This window comes from Strigops habroptila, chromosome 9 (assembly GCF_004027225.2).
Source record: "Strigops habroptila isolate Jane chromosome 9, bStrHab1.2.pri, whole genome shotgun sequence".
Taxonomy (NCBI): Eukaryota; Metazoa; Chordata; class Aves; order Psittaciformes; family Psittacidae; genus Strigops; species Strigops habroptila.
The window spans coordinates 10,627,332-10,647,352 of NC_044285.2; the positions used below are offsets into that span (position 1 = coordinate 10,627,332).

Consider the following 20,021-nt stretch of genomic DNA (forward strand, 5'->3'; position numbering starts at 1 on the left):
AAAATTTAGTTTAGTGTAACACCATTCAGCTTCATGTTCTGCCTTAAGTATTGTTATTTCCTCCTCCAACTCACTACCAACAGAGTGTCTGCTCATTTTCTAGACTTTTTTTAAAGTCCTATGAACTGAAATTACTAAATTCACAGAACAATAGAAGAAAATCAACCACATAACTGAAGAAAATTATTCTGGGTCAATACTCCAGAAGCCATCTTAATGAGCATGTAAAAATCCTAAGAAAACTACAGATCATTAGTTCCTGTGAGTCCACAAAACGCCTGACATTTTGCTAGTCCTTGCCTGCATCTCAAGCCTGTATCTTATATTTATGGCACGTGTACCTCAGTTCTGACCACGGTAACCCAAAGCAGGTCAGCCGTGTTATATAATAACCCCTGGGCTGCTACAATTTGGTTTTATTTTTTATATTTGCAATTACTTATTTTTACAACATAGAGATAGCTCCCCCCAGAAAAGCAAAAATAGAGAATAATGAAAACCTACAGCGTTAGGATCTGAAGGACAGCCTATACATAAACAGGTCATCAATAGAAAGTAAACAGAGAAGCAGGCACTCCACACCACTCTCTCACTTAAAACTAAAAAAAAAAACCATAAATTTCAATTTTTTTCAGCATGTGCCTAGCACTTTCATACAGGCTTGGGTTGTATCTCTGCACACGCTAGCACACTCAAAAAACCTCCCAAAAATACCCTATTTGTAGCAACAGACAAGGTCAACAAGTTGTTAATGTAAATCAGTACCCAGAGCAAAAACCGCTGCCGCTCTCCTTTCAACTTTCTGAATGGCAGAGGTATGCAAACCGATCAGCCGGGCTAGCAGATGCTTCAGACTGCAATTTGCCTCCACTTCCAAACAAGACAAGCACAAACAGCAACACTGGACAACCCAGCACAAACACACACACAGAACACAGAGGAGTTAGTGGCAGCGCAGCTCCCATGCACGGCAGAATCCCACCATGGACGGACAGACGGACGGGGCCTCCGGCTTCAGAAGCTAGACCTGTGCCCCTGGTTCTAACGACCGACGAGGACAATTACAATTATTTCCTTCCCGACATTAGGAAAACGCATTTTGTGGAATGAAGAAACAGACTTGGGTACATCTATAAAGTCGTTTCAGGAGACTGATTAGTTTTATAAACGAAAGTAATAGCTCAAGCCAGGAAAAGCTCCCCCATAACACACCGCTTCAGCAGGGAGGCTCCTTGGGTTAGACCACTACAGCCAACTCCTGTTCTGAGAGAAACAGTGCTTATGTTTAGCACCCTTTTTACCTTAACACTGGATCTGCTGGTCTCGACCTCTGCCTCCATGCTCTGGCTGTTCTCCCTCTTGTTTTTCTTAGAGGAATTAGTCCTCGCCTCATAAGTGGATGTGTTGTAGCATTTAATGAATAATCCTGGGACGGGGTTGCCTTGCTGCTGTTGAGACACGGTTGTGTTGGTCTGGTGAGGGGAATTGCACTCTTCAGACTCACTGCTACTGTGACAGATCACTCTGCTGTCAGAGAGGTTGGTGCTTGGAACACAGCCCATGCTTTGTGGCTACCTGGGGAATACTTCTAAGTTGTGTATATGTATATATATATGAATATATATATATATATATCTCTGTATCTTTCCTTCCCGTTGGTATTTTCCCCCTGCTTAATTTTTTGTTAACAGGTTGAACCCTCTTCCCTGGGTCTCCGCTACACTCTGAAGCATTGCCATCGGTCCCTTCTACACACCAGAAACGTGTCTGTTCTCCTCGTCCTCCAGGAAACGGGTCCTTTTATCTCAATCTCAGCAGTGGGCTGCGGAGCTGGAGGGAAGGGAAGGGGTGAAATCAAGAACTGGTCGACTTCATATTTTCACAGATTATTATTCATTTTTCTAAGCCATCTGAGAATCTTGGTAGGGTTTTCTCTCCTCCGGGGAAAAACAAAAAAGGCAAGAAAAAAAGGGGGAGGAAGGGCAAAAATAACAAGAAGCCCCCAAGCCCCAAACCACGCGCACCCCAGCGTCTTCTCGGCTCAAAGCGGCCGGGGGCACTGCACCATCTCCTCCCTCCTAGTCCGGAGCACGGCGCATTTTCCACCGGGGCTTGTACGGCGTGACCGGTTAACCCAGGAACGGGCCGGGGGCCGCTCCCCACCGCGTCTTCCGCGCTCACACCTCGCGGTCCCGCTCGGCGCTGTGCCGGGGTGTGCCCTGGGGCCAAAATCAATAATTTAAACGAATAATAAGAATAATGGAAGATTGCCCCTCCGCGCCGAGGAGCCGGCTGCGCCCCTCACGCCGCGCTGGGCATGTCCCGCGCCGCCTCCGTCGCGGACGGCCGGCCGCCGCGGGGGTGACATTCAGGTTCCCGTCGTCGGAAGGAAGAGCCCCCCGTCAGGCGGCAGCGGCATCCCGCCGGCGGGGCGCGGGGCAGGGGCGGGCCGAGCCGCGGGGAGCCCCCTTCAGCGCCCGGGCCGATGCCGGAGGCGGCTCTCGGAGAAGCGGGGCACGGCCCGGAGGGCTTCCCAGAGCCGCGGGAGGAGCCGGCGCGGCTGCCGGAGGCATCAAAGGGCCTCCATGTTGGGGGGGCTTTTTTTTTTCTTTTTTTTTTTTTTTTTTTTTTGGTCAGAGAAACGATGCGAAACGGCGAAGAGAAAAAAAATCAAAAATTAAAAAACAGGAGGAAAAATTAAAAGGAGCGACAGGTAGAAGGAAAACGATCCTAGCGTCCCATCCCGGCGGAAAGGGCTGCAGCGGCGAAAGCTCTAGTTCCCAGGGCCGTGGTGTCTGCATCCCTTGCGGCAGGGAAACGCCTCTCTCCTCGCAGCCGCCGTCCCTCGCTCTGCGCTCACCTTGTTATTATTGATGTTCCTCAGCAGCGCGGCAGCCCCCGCGCCGCCCCGCCCCGCGACCGCCCCGCGGCAGCCCCGCCTCGCACCCGCCCCGCCTCACGGCCCCCCGCCCGGGCGCTTGACAGCGGCGGAGCCAATACAAGCACCCGGCGGCGCTGACCTCCGGCCGGCGCTGGCGTCAATGCAAATCACTCGCCGAGGGCCAATGGCGCGGCGCGGCCGCGCTCGGGCGGGCGAACTTCAAACCGCCGCCAGCGCTGCCCGCGGAGCGCCCGGGACACGGCGGCCGCTCCCCGGTCCTGGTTCCCGCCGCGGTCGCGAGGGCGGAGCGAGGCGTTTCCGCTGCGGCAGGTGGAGCCGGGGCACTCGCACACGGCTGCAAGGCCCGTGTCGCTGCACGACGCCAGCCACCACAGGACTCTTGATCTAAAAACCCGACTCTTAACCCAGCATCAGAAGCCCGGCTGCCCCGCACACGTTCAGCCACAGGCAGCCCACCAGGGGAAGCCAGCAAGTTGCCTCCCTGTAAGGGTGCAGGAACTGGGAACAGCCAGAGCCCAGCATCAGTTGCTATTTCCCATCACCTTCCTGTTCAATTCCGGCTGTGCTAATTTCTTTGAAAATATTATTGAAAGCAAAGACTGTGGAAAGGGAAGATGGTGCTACAGGGGGAGACAGACCCTAAGGCTTGGAAAATAAACTGCAGACATATGTATGTCAAATAAGCTTTTTCTGTTTTTGTATCATATGGAAGTAACTATACTTCCTTATCGTACAGATGAGTCATGAGCATAGATGGCTGTACATACTTTAAGAGAGAAAACACAGTATTTAAATCCCTTTAAAACGCCATGCCCAGTGCCACACAAGTTACTGCTATAGGCAGAACATGTTTCAGAAGCACCAGCTCAGGTTCAGTGACAGATGTACACCACCCTACTCTACCAAAGACCACATACAGACTGACAGGCTTGTAAGAGCCCTGTTTGCGTTCCACACGGGCCATTCACTTTCTTTACCATGTCATTTGTCGCTCCACCACCCTTTACTCTCTAATGGCTCACAGAGGTGCTTCTCTGAGGCACTCCATGTTTTTGCTAGCTGAGGAACAGCTCAGAGGCAACAGCAGTTTAGGGAGGACCCAATCAAACTTTGGATTTAGGAGCATGGAGAAGACCATATATCAGAGACACAACTTATGTTATTAAGCTCCAGTGTCCAAGGAGGGAAAAATGATGTGTCACAGAAGGAAACTATTTAAATTACTCCAAATTTGTATTGTGAACACTTTTGTGTTCCCCTATCAGAATCAGTGTTTCAGAAGAAACCAATTCAGTGTGAGCACTGCTGTGCATTCAGAGCAGTCAGCCTTTGAACAGTAGCTTAACTACATGATAAATGCTGTCAGATCGTAATTAAAAGCAAAATATGCAGATAATATGCTGAACTCCAGACAGTGATGAATATGATGGCGAACCACACAGCTTGGTGTTGTCAGCGAACTTGCTGAGGGCACACTCAATCCCACTGTCCATGTCGCCGACAAAGATGTTAAACAGGATCAGTCCCAACACTGACCCCTGAGGGACACCACTCTTTACTGGTCTCCACTTGGACATGGAAAATCATGAGGGGAGAGGAGGGGCTGCCATGAGGAAAGATCATGAGGGGAGAGGAGGGGTAGCCATAAGGGAATTTCATGAGGGGAGTGGAAGGGCAGCCATGAGGGGTGAGGAGTGGTCGTGAGGGAATTTCATGAGGGGAGAGGAAGGGAAGCCATGAGGAAAGATCAGAAGGGGAGAGGAGGGGCTGCCATGAGGAAAGATCACGAGGGGAGAAGAGGGGTGGCCATAAGGGAATTTCATGAGGGGAGTGGAAGGGCGGCCATGAGGAGTGGTTGTGAGGGAATTTCATGAAGGGAGAGAAGAGGTGGCCATGAGGGGTGAGGGGTGGCCATGAAGGGAAGTCTTGAGGGGAGATGAGGGGTGTCCATGAGGGGTAGGGGTGGCAGCTATACAGTGTGGGCCACTATGGGGGGCAGATGAGGGATGGCTCTGAGTGGAGATCATGAGGGGCAGCCATGATGGGAGATCTTGAGGGGAAATCAGTTTGCCCTTAGTGACATGGCTTAGTAGTGGGGTTGGCAGTCCTGGGTTAACAGTTCAACTTGATGATCTAAACAGTCTTTTCCAATCTAGTTGATTCTATGATTCTATAATATAGACAACAAAAATGGCAAAAGGCAGCTGTTCACTCCTACATATAACAGCATCAGTCGATGCCAATGAGAACACCTTACAGGGTTAGGAGATGCAAAGCCAAATGCCAGTGCTTTTGAGAAATGTGGTTTTTCAGGATAACCACAGTACTTGCGCTGTCAAAATGCTTTTATTTACTCTTCATAATTGCTAGTGTTAAAGGCTGGAAAATCAAGTCTTTCCTTCCTCCATGTCTCTGCTACAGTGCAGTTTCAAGTATAAGCAATAGTCACATAAACTTCATCCACCCCATTAATCTAGCTGATCTATATAGCCTGTTTGAACCAGAAAAAGATGTTGGCTTCCTGTGCTCTCTCATCACTTTGGATGCCCACTTAAGATAAGCATTTAATAAATGAAGGGAAAGGCTTAACATATCTGCTTTAAACAGTGGGCACTGTTTGGATAGAGATCTTGTCCACATTCTTTCCTTTATGTTAAATGTTATTTACTAGATCCCATTAATAAGAACACACTAAAGTGCACCTAGAAAGAAGCTGAGTAAGAAAAGAATACTGTAATTCCTACTTCTGCCATTAACCACAAGTGTGGGCTCTCCTCCTTCTTCAGCCTTAATGGATCTGTCAGCAAAACTGCTGTTGCACTTTATTTCTGGTGGCACCGGAGCAGTCAGAGACAGCAAAACTTCATTTTCAGAGCTCTAGATTCAGTTCGCAGTGCTGACACCTAGAGTTAAGCTTTCTACTTTGTAAAATAAATGGGTTGGATTTGCAGCTACACAAAAATGAAGTGTACATTTCATGGTGTCATTTCAAAAAATAGCAGTATTTAAAACATGTCTGCTTTCCACTTTGGAGGCAAACAAATTCCCATTCAACCAATACTTCAGCTTATCCAAATGACAGACAAACAAGTACTGGGAAAGGGGGGAGAAATGCTTGGTCAACATTACATTATAATAGCATGACAAAATAATAAAGGTTACATGCAGATGTGATGTACATGACCTCTTTGCTCTTTTTCAGAAGTTTTTCCACAACTAACCCTGGACAGATTATTTCTGATTAGTTCAACCTACAGCCTAACTTCAAATAAATCAAAAAAAGCCTCCATTTTCAAGTTTTTCAGATGAGAACTCACACTGCCTTGAATGGGAGGATGAGATGAGCATAAAATGCCTGAAGAACCCCTTAGCAGTTTAATAAAAGTCATTGAGAAATCACTGGAGCTGTTGCTACACTGATGAAAATTCAATGAAAGAAAAAATTTTCTATTTGAACAAGACGCCGCCACAGGCATTGGCTTGTTTCTCTTCAATTCAAAAACATTGGTGCTGGGTTTTATTGCCTATAGAAAAATACAATTGAAAGTACAGATTTACCCACAGCCTAGATCATCAAAAAACAGTAAAACATCAAAATCATCACCAATGGTACTCATTTGTCACTACACTATATGAGCTTTGGGGAAAAAGGAGCTTGTTCAAGCTCATTTGATATAGTGCAGCTCAGGAAATGCTGGGCCCTATTAAAAAAATGAAATAATGCAAAATAGCAGAGGAAGAATAGGAGCGTAGACACTGGCAGATTAGGGCTGCGGGGGAAGTGCAAGGTCAGTACAGAGTCAGTAAGTGAGAGGTCAGAAGAGAACTAGCTCTAGGAGACAGCTGGGGAATGAGAAAGGTTATTTATGGAGAATAAGGTTGAATTTAGTTCAGGACTGAAGAATAAGAAAGAAGGCTAGGAAAGAGCTTGGAATGAAAGTTATCAGCTTGGTCTGTAGACAAGTGCGTGCTGTGGGAGATCAAAGTATTTAGAAAACAAACACATAAGCTTAAAATTTTAAAAGGATTGAAACTTAAAATATCCAGCCACTTCACCGTCTATCTCACAGACAAATTACACTGGATCCTGCATTTTTTGACAAAAGACTGAAAAACACACTGACTCCCAGATCATCCTCACTACTCCCCATGTCTGCTACCTGCCCCCAAATTTCATAAGCAAAAGCACTTCCCTGTGATGCATCAGCAGCATGCATCCATTTCACATATCCTTTGGCCATTTCCTGTTGCACACACTGAGTTCATGCATGAGTACTGGGACAATTCACTCCTGTTCAATTACACAAAAATGCGTACGAAGGCCTGGAGAAAAAGTTCGGTGCCAAAATCCAGTTCTGATAATATTTCATTGGCCAAGACACTGAGAGACAGAATTATGCAGAAGAAATGATGGACTAGCACCTGTATGAGCAACAAATACCAGTGTGCTTTGAAAAAATGTTTGTTCAGCAATGGCAGCGTAAGTGTGCCTGCAATCTTGTGAACACAACGCAGCAATCTTGACAGAGATTACATCGGTTTAATTGCTTCTCTCCCCAGGTCAGCTGTATGTTCCCAATGTGCCTTTTGGCCTTCTGAAAAGTTAGGCAATCCTACTGGTCCTTAGGCCAGCAAAGGAGGTAATGGGGAGGAGGAACTATGGAAAATGTGCCAGCACACAAACAGCTGAATGGACTCTACACTGCTAACTACTGACACGTGCAAGCTGTGGCAGAGCTTATCTCTCCAGCCCCAAGATAGTCTAGAAGAGAAAACAGGGACAGTATTCTGCCTTAGCCACAAGTTAGTATCAGCATTAGAGCCCATGAGCAGGCCAGGGTACATCTGCTTGTTTGTGTATAAGCAACTGGTACCCTGGAACTGGGCATTTTCAGGTGATGCGAGACATGTAACATCTGTCCTGGGACAGATCATCCTCCAGCTCCTGGGAGGTACAGAAGTACAATGGGTTTATTTTTCTGCATCACTTTCCTGATGTCCTGAAAAATCCCAAAGTAACTGTCAGAAGTGCCGCTCTGGAGGCCTGGCAAGATGTCTGGTTTGCTGCTGTTGTGTAATTGCAATTGCAGAACACAGACAATTGTCTGCACTACTTGGAAATCAGGGCCTTCAAGACAGTGTAAGTCAGCAACTTTTTCAACTTTGGCACCAAACACATTCAAGTCTAAAGCTCAGATACTTCATGTATGTACAAGCTTCATCACTATAACTGGTGTCAAAATGGCTTTTACAGCTGTAGTTTACACGTCACACTCTACTGCTTAGTGATCTATAGGAAAGGCATGCTGTTTCTGGGAGAAAAATGTAACCCTCTTCTCCACTGTACCTTCCTTCCACCTCAATTACCCTCTTTGCTGTCCCACAATGTAGAAGGCTCTTTCCTAGCCCCATCCTACCCTAAAGATTTGTCTCCCTTTCTTGTATTTCTTAGTCTCTCCTGCTTCTTCTTGCCTTTTGCTCCTCTAAGTACCCAAGTGTCCAAGGCCTCACTCTCCTAGAGGAGACCACCAGAGCCTTGTCTTTCCAATTGCTGAGCCTGAGAGCCCTACACTGCTGGGGAACACAGCACCCACAGGATGCGGGAGGCTGCACTGTAACACCTAGCTGGTCCAGCAGTGCCAACCCCAGAGCTCAGTGGGAAGGAGGAGTGCTCTGTGAGCTGCTGCTGCCAAAGCAGCCTCCAACAGCTCCCACTGCCTGGCCTCGCCTCAAGTCAGCCAAAAATTTGTGGGGAAGGGAGGAACAAAGCACTGTCGTCCCCACCCACTCCCCTATAATTATCCTGTGCTTCACAAGCAGGATTATCTATCTGGATATACAGTGCCACGCAGCCAGCTGTGACCATAGAGTATTAGCTGTTCCCCTCCTGGAGAATTTTCCCTTCTCTCTTCCTAAGCATTTAAACTAACTTACATTCACTCAGTATGCAGCCCTTTCAGTTTGTGATTTACTAAACCAAGGATAAGAACTGGTCCTCCTGACAGAAAACCGATCCCTCTTAGGTGGGGTGGTATACCAAATTCCTACATGCTACAGCCTGCTGCCTCTCTGCTTCCCAACAGCATTGGATCCCCACTCTTAGCCAACCAGCCAGCCGCTGGCTCAGCCCAAGAGTGACACTCACCTCAAGACCCCTCAGACTCCTAAATTGGTTCCTGATGCTGTAACACCCCATATCACATTGTGGCCTGCCTGGATCCTCTAAGAGAAAGCAACAGAAAATCAGTAAAAGAAACAAGCAACTTGGCTCCTCCATCAGCAGGTCATTTTCCTTTGGTCAGCAATGCTAGAAGGATGAGCTCTTAGTCTTTGTCAGCCTATGCCAGCAGCTAAACTATGAGTTCAGGCTAATGAGGGAAGACTCACCCAAGAGGGGCTTTCAAACCTACAGACTTTCTCCCCCTGACTCTCTCCCCATCTCTCTTCTCCCAGGTCCTCACTGCCTCCTGCCCAGCAGCCTGCTCCTAGTTATCTAGCAGTGTTAGTGGCCAGCAGCCTTCCTTCCTGGGCTAGCATCCTTAACCCTTCCCAGAGACAGACAGAGTGAGAGCAGCAAAGAGAACAACAAAATATGAAGCTAGAAATTCATCCCTGCAGTATGGCAGCAGGAGGAGCTGAAAAAATCCTTAAAATTACCTCTTAAGACAGGCTGTACACCTTCAAGACAGATGGCTTTCATGGTGGCTAAATTTATTATTTAAGGAACAGATCTATCATCCGTGGTTGTACTGAGCAGTAATTTATTATGTATTCACAATAGCAAAGAATCCCATGTACTGGCTGCAAGATTTATGTTTTTAGATCACTCAAACATATGAAAATTTCATCCTACAAACGTGTCTGAATATAAGATAGGGAACTGGGCCTCATCTGAATACTTAACAACTGTTGGCCGTATTCTTAAGTGCATTTCCTTTCTTTGGGCCAAATCAATACCTTTAAATAACTCAGTCATATCCAACCATGTACCCTTCCCTGATGTTAGGTCTTTCTGTGGAGCAAGGCAGTATCCTTGCACATGCAAAGAAGCCAAACCCTTAGTTAACCAGGAGAAGCATACCCTACCATCAGATAGCCCAGAGATGGTTGTGCAATTTATCACTCTCTCCAAATGAACCCCTTTTCCCAGGAAAGCTTCACATCCAGTTTCTACACTACAGTAAAGCTCTGTGAGTAATGTTTCATTCATAACTCACACTATTTTTTCAACTATATTCACGTTTCTGTAAGCTCCCATCAGGGAAGTTGTGTTCCTTGCCACTTGCCTGCATGCAGCTCTGCGTGCAGACAGCTCTAAGGAGGAATGTACAAGAATCCGACCTCTGCGGTGCCATAGCACAGCGCTCGTAGATCATGAGTCTTGTAACTCCATTTTACAGCTGTCTGCACATCCAGCTGAGCAGCAGGAAGAGCAACACCACAAGAACTGCAAGAGGAGATGACAACTTGGGGGAGAGATAAGGAGAAACCACACTGAGGACAGCTGGAGAAACCAAATCCTGTGAGTCTTCAGGAGGTGGCTATTAAAAAAGAGCGAAAGGGGGGGACGGAGGATGTGTTGGCGAGATAAATCTTCTGAGTTTTTGAAAAGGGGAAGGCAGCACTTGCAGGCTCACTCACCACAGCCCTAACAAACATAAATCTTACCCACATGGGCACCATCTTTCCCAACATGCTCACCAGCACTGGCTGCAGTGCAGCTATCACAGAAGGAGCTGTCATATTAAGCAGAACAGCACTTGGCAGTTTGCGTGAATTATGGTTACAGCTGGCACAGCTGGGTGCTGCAGGGGTTGACAGGCTCTGCAACACAGTCACAGTAGCAAGCACTGAAAAAAAATGTCATCAAAATGGTTTTGGAATGGAGCTGAAAAATAGTTTTAAAACATGTCCTTTAAACTTATGAGAGACTTCCAAACAGATGGGGCGGGGGATGATCTGATGAACTGGGGGAGGCTCATCTCATGGTTTATATCTGCCTCAGCAAGACCTCCTGGGTCTGCACTTACTGTGCCTGAGTGGGTTCTTCATGCTCAGTCCAGAGGCTTTTTAACCTCCTCTCACTTGAAACAAGCTGTGATGCCAGCTCTTTGTTTCCCTGATATACCTCCAGGGCATAGTTTGTTACTTCCTATCCCGTTGCAGAAAGGCCTCACACTCAGTAGCTACAGGTAACCAGGAGCAATGCTGCTCCTTCCGTTATCTCTCACATGCCCCAAGTGCTAAACACAGCTTTCCCCACAGCCCTAATCTGGTTTATACTTCTGGTTTCTGAGAGTTTCAGAGGAGACCAGTGCACACATTAGCTTCACAAGGAATTAAAATAACCAAGCCAGAACAATCACTCCTAAATTCAGTACCACAACGAGTATGCCTATCTGGCAAAACAACTGAAAAGATGTCCATTTCCTCGTACTCTTGGAAATTCATTAGGCAAGCAGAGTCATTTGAAGAGGTCAGGACCACCCCCTGCACATGGCATCTCTTCAGACCCCCCATGCAGACCACTTCCCCCTTGCTCAGTCGATATAAGCACTTAAAATTCACATCTTCAGAATGTCAATTTTTTTACAGCCTTGGGTACCAAAAAAAAAAACTTTTTTTCCATTTTATTTTGGGCTTGGTTTTTTGTTTGGTTGGTTTTTGTTTTTAAAAAAAAAAAGCTCTGAGAGCTGAGGACTTCAAAATCTCACCTAAAGTGATTATCCTTTTAAAAGGAAACTAGGTTAGTAACTGTCCATTTCATAGATTCACATGGGAAAAACTATGTGGCCTTTTGAGAGAGAAGAAAAAAAGAAAGGATGTCTGCTACACAAGACATTAAAACACTTGAAACAACCTCACTACAAAAGCTTTTTCCAAACAGAGCCATGCTTGTTTTCAGAAGGAACAGCAAATCCCAGCAAAATCAGTTTTCCACTAGGGAGAAATACAGGTATTCAAGAAAAATGCTACAAGAGAGACCAGTCTAAATTCAGCTTACCCGCAGCAGGCCGAGGATGCACACAAACTTGTGCTGCACAGAGGCAGGCAGCGACTGCAGCTCTGTGGTACTCGCTGCAGCTCATTATCCAGAGACCCAACTATGGTTAGCACAGGGTGTTGCTCCTCACTTGCTGCACCCAGAGTTCCATCTTACTTGCTCATTTTTCACTTGCTGCCCATACACCAAGCACAGCTGGGCAAACCTTGCTAGGGCCTCTGCCCAGGCTTGCTCTGCCCTTTACAGGGGAATTTCTAGGAAGTTCTAGAAGAGGGACATCAGGAAACACTTGCCTTCTCTTGCAAGTTTCCCCCCAGAATAGCAGCAGATTAACCCTGAACTCATACCTGACTAAGCAAGGCACCATTCAGCTCTCTACCAAACACCCCATAGAGGTAGAGGGGAGAGACGTAACAGGGCTCTTACCCCTGCAGCTAATTTACCAAAAAAAAAAAAAGCTGGAGGAATCTCACAGCTGAAACTATGTGTCCAGCTGCAGGTGTTCCACTGACTGTGTAGCAGGTGATCAAAAAGAAAAACAAATTAAAGAAGAAAAAAGCAATAAAGCTAATTCCATTCCTCAACTGAGTGAACATTTTAATGTTGAACATTTAAGAATGGAAAAAAGGCACTAACCTATCATAGTTGTTAGAGATCTCTGTCACCATACAAATTACCTGCAACATTAGACACTCAAACAGAAATCACTGACACAGGTTTAGATAAGAGGGAGCAGATCCTTGGATTGCTTATGCATGTAAAACACATTGGTTTTATTCCTTTGCTGGCTAGCTATGTTGGCTGCTCCTTAACGTGTGGACTAGAGAAAGGAAGCATCACCAAAAGGTGACTCTCTTGGATACAAAGGACACTGTCCAATGGCCAGGGCTGTCAGAGCATCCCAGGCAGGGTGGGCAGCTACACCAGGAGATGCTCACAGCTCCTTATGATAGCGGCACAACGGCGTCCATGCACTGCAGCCCTTGAGAGCTTGTTGATCAAGCCTCAGTCACAGGCTTTTAGTGCTGCTCAAACAGGAGGAGACAGTTTTTCACCACAAGGCTGTTTTCCAAAACCCAGACATTTTCATACCTGCCAATTTCATCTCTCCAATGCAGTGAGGTTAGCACCCAGAATCCCTCGTAAAGGTCTCCTTCATGGTCATGACATGGCACTTATGCAAACTGAGATAATTTTAAATCAAATTTGCTCTTCTTTATTTGGCTGTTTATTATAGTTTTGCATTTTCATTAGGACAGAGAACTCCATTAGAACAGCCACCTTCACTTTGTTCACTGCCTTTAGTGTCAGTGTCTTGTACATTAGCATAATGCTGCAACACTCAACAGAGCATTAACCCCATTTTTAAAAGCTTCCTGCTAGTCCTAAAACTTTTGCCCATTAGAGGAAGAGATGGACATGCTAAACATCCCAGAACTGTTTAGGACAATCTGCTAGGGATACAGTCTTGGAAATTATACCTCAATGTCACTGCAGATGATAATGCAGTTTGGCTATTTCTAAGCAACCAGGCTGCCATTAGGTGTTGTTCTTTAGGTGTATGGACATCACTATGACCTCCAACCCACAGCAGAAGCACTCTTTGAATTCCCCTTCCTCTCTGTCAAGCACTATTAATTTCTGCTTTATACTAGACTTTTTGTGGATGCCACTAATTCATACTCAACAGTTGATTACAGCAAGACCTGGTTGGGCTGCGGAGCTGCACCACTCAGGTACCAAGCAAAATAGTTTGCATGCTGTCACAGGGACTCAGGAAAGCCTGAAAACACCAAAGCATGCTGAGTAACTGCTCACCTCTGCCTCAGAAGAATTAGGCTATTTATCAAAAATATTTTATAAGCACTTTCCCGCATGTACCTAAATACTGATGAGGGCTGCTGATTTTCTCCCTTTTTAGGATTTCTACTTTTATCTTATTTTTTTAAACTTTTCTCACCATTTTGCCACATGACAACCTTTTTTATTATCTTATTACAGTGACGTATTGATAACATCAACACATTAAGAATTACAATTATGCTTTCCCACCTGAGGCATTTATCTGATGCTGCTGTTTGAGCTGCTCTAATTAGGGCAGATTGATCCCACATTTACCCAGCACAGCATTTTGTGTTAGATCCTTGTATTCGCACAGGGTTGTGCTGGCAGTGCCTGGGCTCCCCGGAGACTCTGGGGACAAAGTGTATCCACCTTGCTCTCCTTTCCAATAGGATTTTCTGATTTTGCTCCCATGCAATGAACTTAACAGTCAGAGAACTGAAGCAGAGATGAAGACTGAAAATTATAGCAGGAAAAGAAAGTAAATTAAGCAGGGACATTGCTAGGCATAGACTGAAGTGAGAATAAAAATTCTTCGTAGTTCTGTAGATCTCAGACAAAACCTAACTAGCCAGACCAGCTTCCGGTGACAGTGTAAATGGCACATACTTGGGCCATTTTCTCATCAGTTTAAAGCCAGCATCATATTTGTTACAATGACAGCATATTTACTAATAAAAGTACTCCAAAAGACATTTAGGGAAGAGAAACAGAATTTTATCCAACTAAATTCACAGCGCACAAACAATGGTCTTTAAATACAGTTGTGCCCCTGCATTATCGAAATAAATCAGAGGTAGCTCCCATTTTATAACCTTCTTAAAAAAAGGCAGGAATTGCTCAGCTCATCCTTCACCTTACGAGAATGTGAACTTCTGATAAAAAGCTTACTTCTGGTGTTCTGCCAAGTGCTAGGCCCAGAACCTGGAAGGATTAATAACAGGAATGGGCTGGAGACACGTGATTTACTTAGCCTTGTTTGCAGTTCGTCTCCTTAGCAAGGTACAGCCTGACCTTAGGTGACTGTGTCTAAAAGGAACAATTATGGAGCTCAGCAGTGGAAAAAAGGCAAAACAAAACCAGACCGGAGCCATATCATTAAAAGAATTTAAAGTGTTCAGCTAAATTATGCGCATCAGAATGCACTACATCCAAGCTTTGTCAACTGCTTCAATGAAAAAAAGAACTTCAGAAGAGGTTACAGAAACCTTGGATTTCTTTTAGAACTTCTTTATCTCTTGAGCAGCAAATAAAAGTAAACTTTCATTTATCAGAAGTTATATGGCTCTATCACAGACATAGTGGAACACATCATAAATATTAGTTGATTTATAATCCTAATTAGTTACAGATGAGAAAACATAAATTGAGCGACTTGCCCTAAGTCACCTAGGAAGTATTTGTCATTGCCTGGAAGTAAGGCTGTAATCTGACCCCCTTTGACACATCGTCCACCTTTTGAAACTTCTGTGGTTTCTGGGAAATCATATATTTAAGATAGTTAATCTAGCCAAGTGAAATTCCATATTTCTGAAGTACTTTTAACATAACCTACAATTCTGCAGTAAAGCTCTGCCTCTCCTAGAGTTAGCACGACTTGGTCAGCACCAGCAAAAAACTGCTTGGTGTCAGCCACAGGGTTGAACTGTCTAATGATCATCTACATGGCTTTATCACAACGGCTTTCTGATACCTGCTTAAGAGTGCATATCTCTGAAGGTCAATTTATCATGAAAGTGCAGTAACAGTCAAGCAAGATAGCACTTAGTGTAGCAGGTTTGCCCCTAGAAAGCAATGTCTGCCAGCTTTGTTATGAATGGGAACCACACAGAAAGAGGAGCTGGTGCATTGGGAGACATGTGCAGTGGGTTTACTCAGAGGGGAGTAACATGACACTTTTGAGGAAGCTCAGAAACCCACAGAGAACCTCCCCGCAGCTGTACAAGGAAACAGTTCTCAACTCCATCTGTTTTCTTAACTCTGCTGGTTTAAAAGACTTACTAATTCTTGTTTGAGCAGGGAACTGTTGGCATTTTCTGCATAACAGTTGGATTCCTATTAAAGATGGACCTGAAGAGCAGCACTTCTGGCAAGATGCGCAGCGGGCACAGAGGTGTGCTGGCATGCTCTCTTCCAGCCTGCTCATGGCTCTCTGCAGCCAGATCACCTGGAGTGCTTGGGTGTCGGTATGCAGACAATGAGCACCAGCATCACAAGCAACTCCACTGAAGCCACTGGAGATGATTTTGGTCCTCAATGTGATGTCTTTCAAACGTTGTTTCTGGGCACAGAAAAACACCAGAGACATGTCTTTGGGATATAGTCATCAAAATGCAGGCATCTTGGGACACTCACAAATGCCCTCTGCAAGCCACAGAACATACGCCTGCTGCCTGCTGGTCTGCTTTGGAGAAAATTGCTAGGGGTTGAGGGCATTTATTTTGTTCTGTACTTCAAGGGCCTCCTGTGGCCAGACGGACAGGCCGGATGCAGCTGGAGCCCTGCCTCTCCTTCCTGGTGCAGAGTGGAGTCGGGAGGGCTGAGCATGGCTATCCAACGTCCTGGGATGGCTCACAGCATTGCCCTGGACATGGCATTCACAGGGACAATCCCCAACCCTTACACATCCCAGCCAGCCAGTCAGGGAACTGGTGGACAACATTCTCAGCCATCAACCCCCCTTAATTCTTCCCACTTACAGCAGCTATTTAGTCCTCCGTTAAGTGTGTTTCTTGAGTATTGAGTTGTATGAGTTTAAAATTGGGCTTAGCTAGCCAGGATGGATGGACTTTGACAAAGAGCTTTTAAGCCTCCTCTGTGTAAACACCTAGTATTTTAGGGGAGCATGTTAAAACATGATGACAGCTCCTTGCACTAGCACAACAGGTTACTGACTGTAACTCTCAACAAAGACAATACATTCATGTAACCACAAAATTTAGCACATGTATAAGAAGATTCAGTGTTACCTACAAAGACAAGACAATGCTGTGTGCTAGCTGGGGCTGGGAACCCCATTTCACCGCTGCATGGCTCCCTCCTCACATAACCAGCTGTGGTGGAGGTCAGCTCATCCCCTCAGATATCCACGCTGTCTCAGTCAGACACGTGAGTGCTGTGACCTGACCCAGCCCATCAAGCACTGATGCCAAACAGGAGATACAAGGCAAAGGGATTCCATATAAGGGGAGAAAGGAGTCAGGATTGTTTAGAAGAGAACACAGGATCAAAAGGAAAATTTTGTAGCGCTATTCAACTCTCATCAACACAGCCTGCATGGTGCTGCCTCTGGCCCATTATCCCACAGCATAAGAACAAAGCTAGATCCAAAATGACTATTAAAAGGAAGCCATACTATCTGAACAGGGCATCTCTTCTGCAGAGCACTTGTGATTAACCTTTAGAAACCAATATAATTTGTCATTGAATTAAAAAGTACAGTAAAACCCCAAAGAGCATTCACATGAACCAGGAGCAGCCTCTGGCAGATGTACTGGCTAAAGGAAAGCATTTGAGCTCTGTACCATATGAGTGTCTGGACATATTATGGTTTTTTGAAATATACGTTGTACCTTAAGGAAAAAGGAGAATTCTATGAGATGATGCTTGAATGCCCCGAGACAGCTCTGTGAAACATGCAATGAAGGAATCACCAGTTAGTCCAGGTTTAGGGAGTCCATTAGTAAATTGGAACAAACAAGGTTATGGAATAGAATAGTCTACGACCTTGAGATCTCTCAGCAGAAAACAAGCTCTTTTTTACTGTAAGTAGTGTGATGCTTGTCTGACCAGCAGCTTACTGCAGAGCACTGTCAGCTCACCTCTGGGCATAACAGGTAGTTATTACTTGCATGGAAATAAAAACAGAAGTTAATGAACTTATTAATTCACTTGGTGTTTAAAAATACCTCCTTCCTATCCCCCCTGCCCATGACTCCTAAGTAAACTAAGCAGAAGGGGTCTGATTCCCCTGCGTCTCTGAGGATATATATACACAGAGCTCCCTCTTCACATGGTTATCTTTGCTGTAAAGCCACTGTGTGTTGGCTAACTCTACCTAAATCCATTATAGGCATCCCCTTGTACAATATGCACCTTGCTTTACCGTGCAAGACATTTGGTTCCCAAAAACATGATAGGATGGCTAGAGTAACCACTAACCAGACATGCTGGAATGCCTAAAGGTGTCCAAGATTAGTCATTTGGCAGCAATCCTGAGGAAATGTAGCTTTACATATCCCACTCTGGACAGAGAGGTTTAGTGCTTGGGGCCTTCTGGCAGGCCTGAACCCGACTCCTTCCCTTGCAGCATGCAGCACAGCTTAGATCAACCATGACTACACAGCTCGAGCTAGGATGCAATTGCCATGAAAACCTGGATCATTCACTTTGTCAAATCTGCCTCCACCATACTCTTTTCTTCACAAAAACCAAAGAAACCCAAATCAGAACAAACCTTTCCCTATGCTTGGCCTTGATATTTACTTTTTTCTGGATAATTTCAGCTTCTGTGTTTGTCAACTGAAAGTAAAATGCATGTATAGCATACACATCAATCAGAAATCTGGTGGGTGCACGTGTGTTATACAGGAGATCAAAGGTTGGAGAAATTTCATTCTAATTTGAAGGCAACAAAACAAGGTTACTGAAGAGCAGCATGTGTGCTCATCAGCTATACAAATCAAGGCAAATGCAAGATTGCATTTAGGTACTACCGAGCTGGCAGGACTGAGAAGCAGCAACACTTCTTTGCTCACCAAAGCTCGATCCAGGACTTGCATGGACACATAAGAAGGGCTGGCACCTGCACCTCACTGAACTTTTAACAAGGGGTTCAGTCATCTACACATAAAGTAACGTCACCTACTTCTTATGTCACATCCACACCAGGCAGGAGGGCACAGCGCAGAGGCTGTGCTACCGCTTACACCTAGCCAGCACACTGACACCAGCAGCTGGGTGCTGCGCTGAAACGGCGCAGGGATAACTCACAAGCAGCACAGGTGGAGCAGCATGGCCTGGCTCCTAGGCTTGGCCTGCCTGACTCTTGAAAGGACCAGTTTGCTTGAGCTTAGTGCTGAGCTGAGGCAGAATTAGTCCCACCAGTTCAGGAGCTAGCATGCCCACCATGAGACCACGGACCTGGGCATCACGCTGCTGTGTGGGGCTGCCATGGCCTCAGTATTTCTACTCAGAGCTGCAGAAAGTAAACCAGTTAAAACATGCAGAAACTGGCAGCTGTCTTAGTGTTTTTCACGTATTAAGCTGCAGAACTGGTCCCAAGTACTCCCGCATGCAGGACTGCACAGATGATATTGCTCCTTCAATGTATGACATTCATGCAGCATTCCAATGGGGAAAGAAACCAGCACAACAGAATGGATGAATGGAAAAACGAATCGCTCCAAGTTGATTTAAAGGCGATCATGCATGGGAAGGAAAAAAAGTGAAGAGGTGACTAAAATAGAATGAAGCAATTGGAAACAGCTGATGTTTGATGAAAAGAAGGATAATTTCTGGGGTGAGAAATTTAAAAGCTTTGAGTATTTTGAAAGGGCAAATTATGCATGACTTTTTCATCCTTTACTTGGTGCCAGGTTATCCAGAATCCACTACAGAAAGGTTTCCGAAACAGTTTATTCTAGAACTAAGCCAAAATCTTCAGCCAACTGTGGAAAATCTTATTTAGAGTCAGACTAACATTTTGTGAGCTCATGTCAGTGTTGGAAAATTGCTCCAGCTGAAAGCATGAGGGAATAGTTTTGCAAAGGAAGCCCTGCGTTTTAGCCTGGGTTTGTGATCTGCAGTAAGAAAAGGCAGAAAAGAAAACCAGAATACTTGATAGAAGAAAGAAAAAAAAATAGAAGGGTTGAGTTGCATTTTCTGACAGAGCCGTTATTGTCCTTCCACTTCACAAAACGCAGACAAGTTTCATGCTGCACTGGACGCAATCATAGGGGTTTCCTTTACATGAGCTTTACATCAGTGCACTTAGCATTCAGACATAGAAGACGGTTCCTCAGTCCTGCTCACAGCACCTCATGACTACAGATGTGACAAAAACCAATTCTATTGCTCCAGCCCCTGTCCAGATCACACCAATTACCATTAAAAATCTCTCTCGAAATGGCAGCTCAGACAGCACAGTCACCCCCAACTGGCAGGAATTCAGGTGTCAAACCCCACAGGGCACATGGGTGACACTGTCGTGGGCACAAACAAATGACTTTCCCGATGTAAACTTTTTTTAGGCTTGGTGTAAACTTTTGGGTA

At 45.5% G+C, this 20,021-nt stretch overlaps 1 protein-coding gene across 6 annotated transcripts in view; it reads right to left on the bottom strand.

The window, feature by feature from the left end:
* Window positions 1-20,021, bottom strand: part of PDE8A (phosphodiesterase 8A) — a 149,350-nt gene that overhangs the window by 118,226 nt on the left and 11,103 nt on the right. For 2 of the 6 annotated variants that reach the window (XR_003993031.1, XR_003993030.1), the window contains exon 1: window positions 1,302-2,853. The exons of 1 other annotated variant lie outside the window; for it this stretch is intronic. Coding sequence is in view for 2 of the 5 variants with exons in the window: in XM_030496726.1 (XP_030352586.1) it covers window positions 1,302-1,562 (261 nt within the window). In the remaining 3 variants the exon portion in view is untranslated. 3 more of the 6 variants (XM_030496726.1, XM_030496725.1, XM_030496729.1) reach the window with 3 other exon arrangements.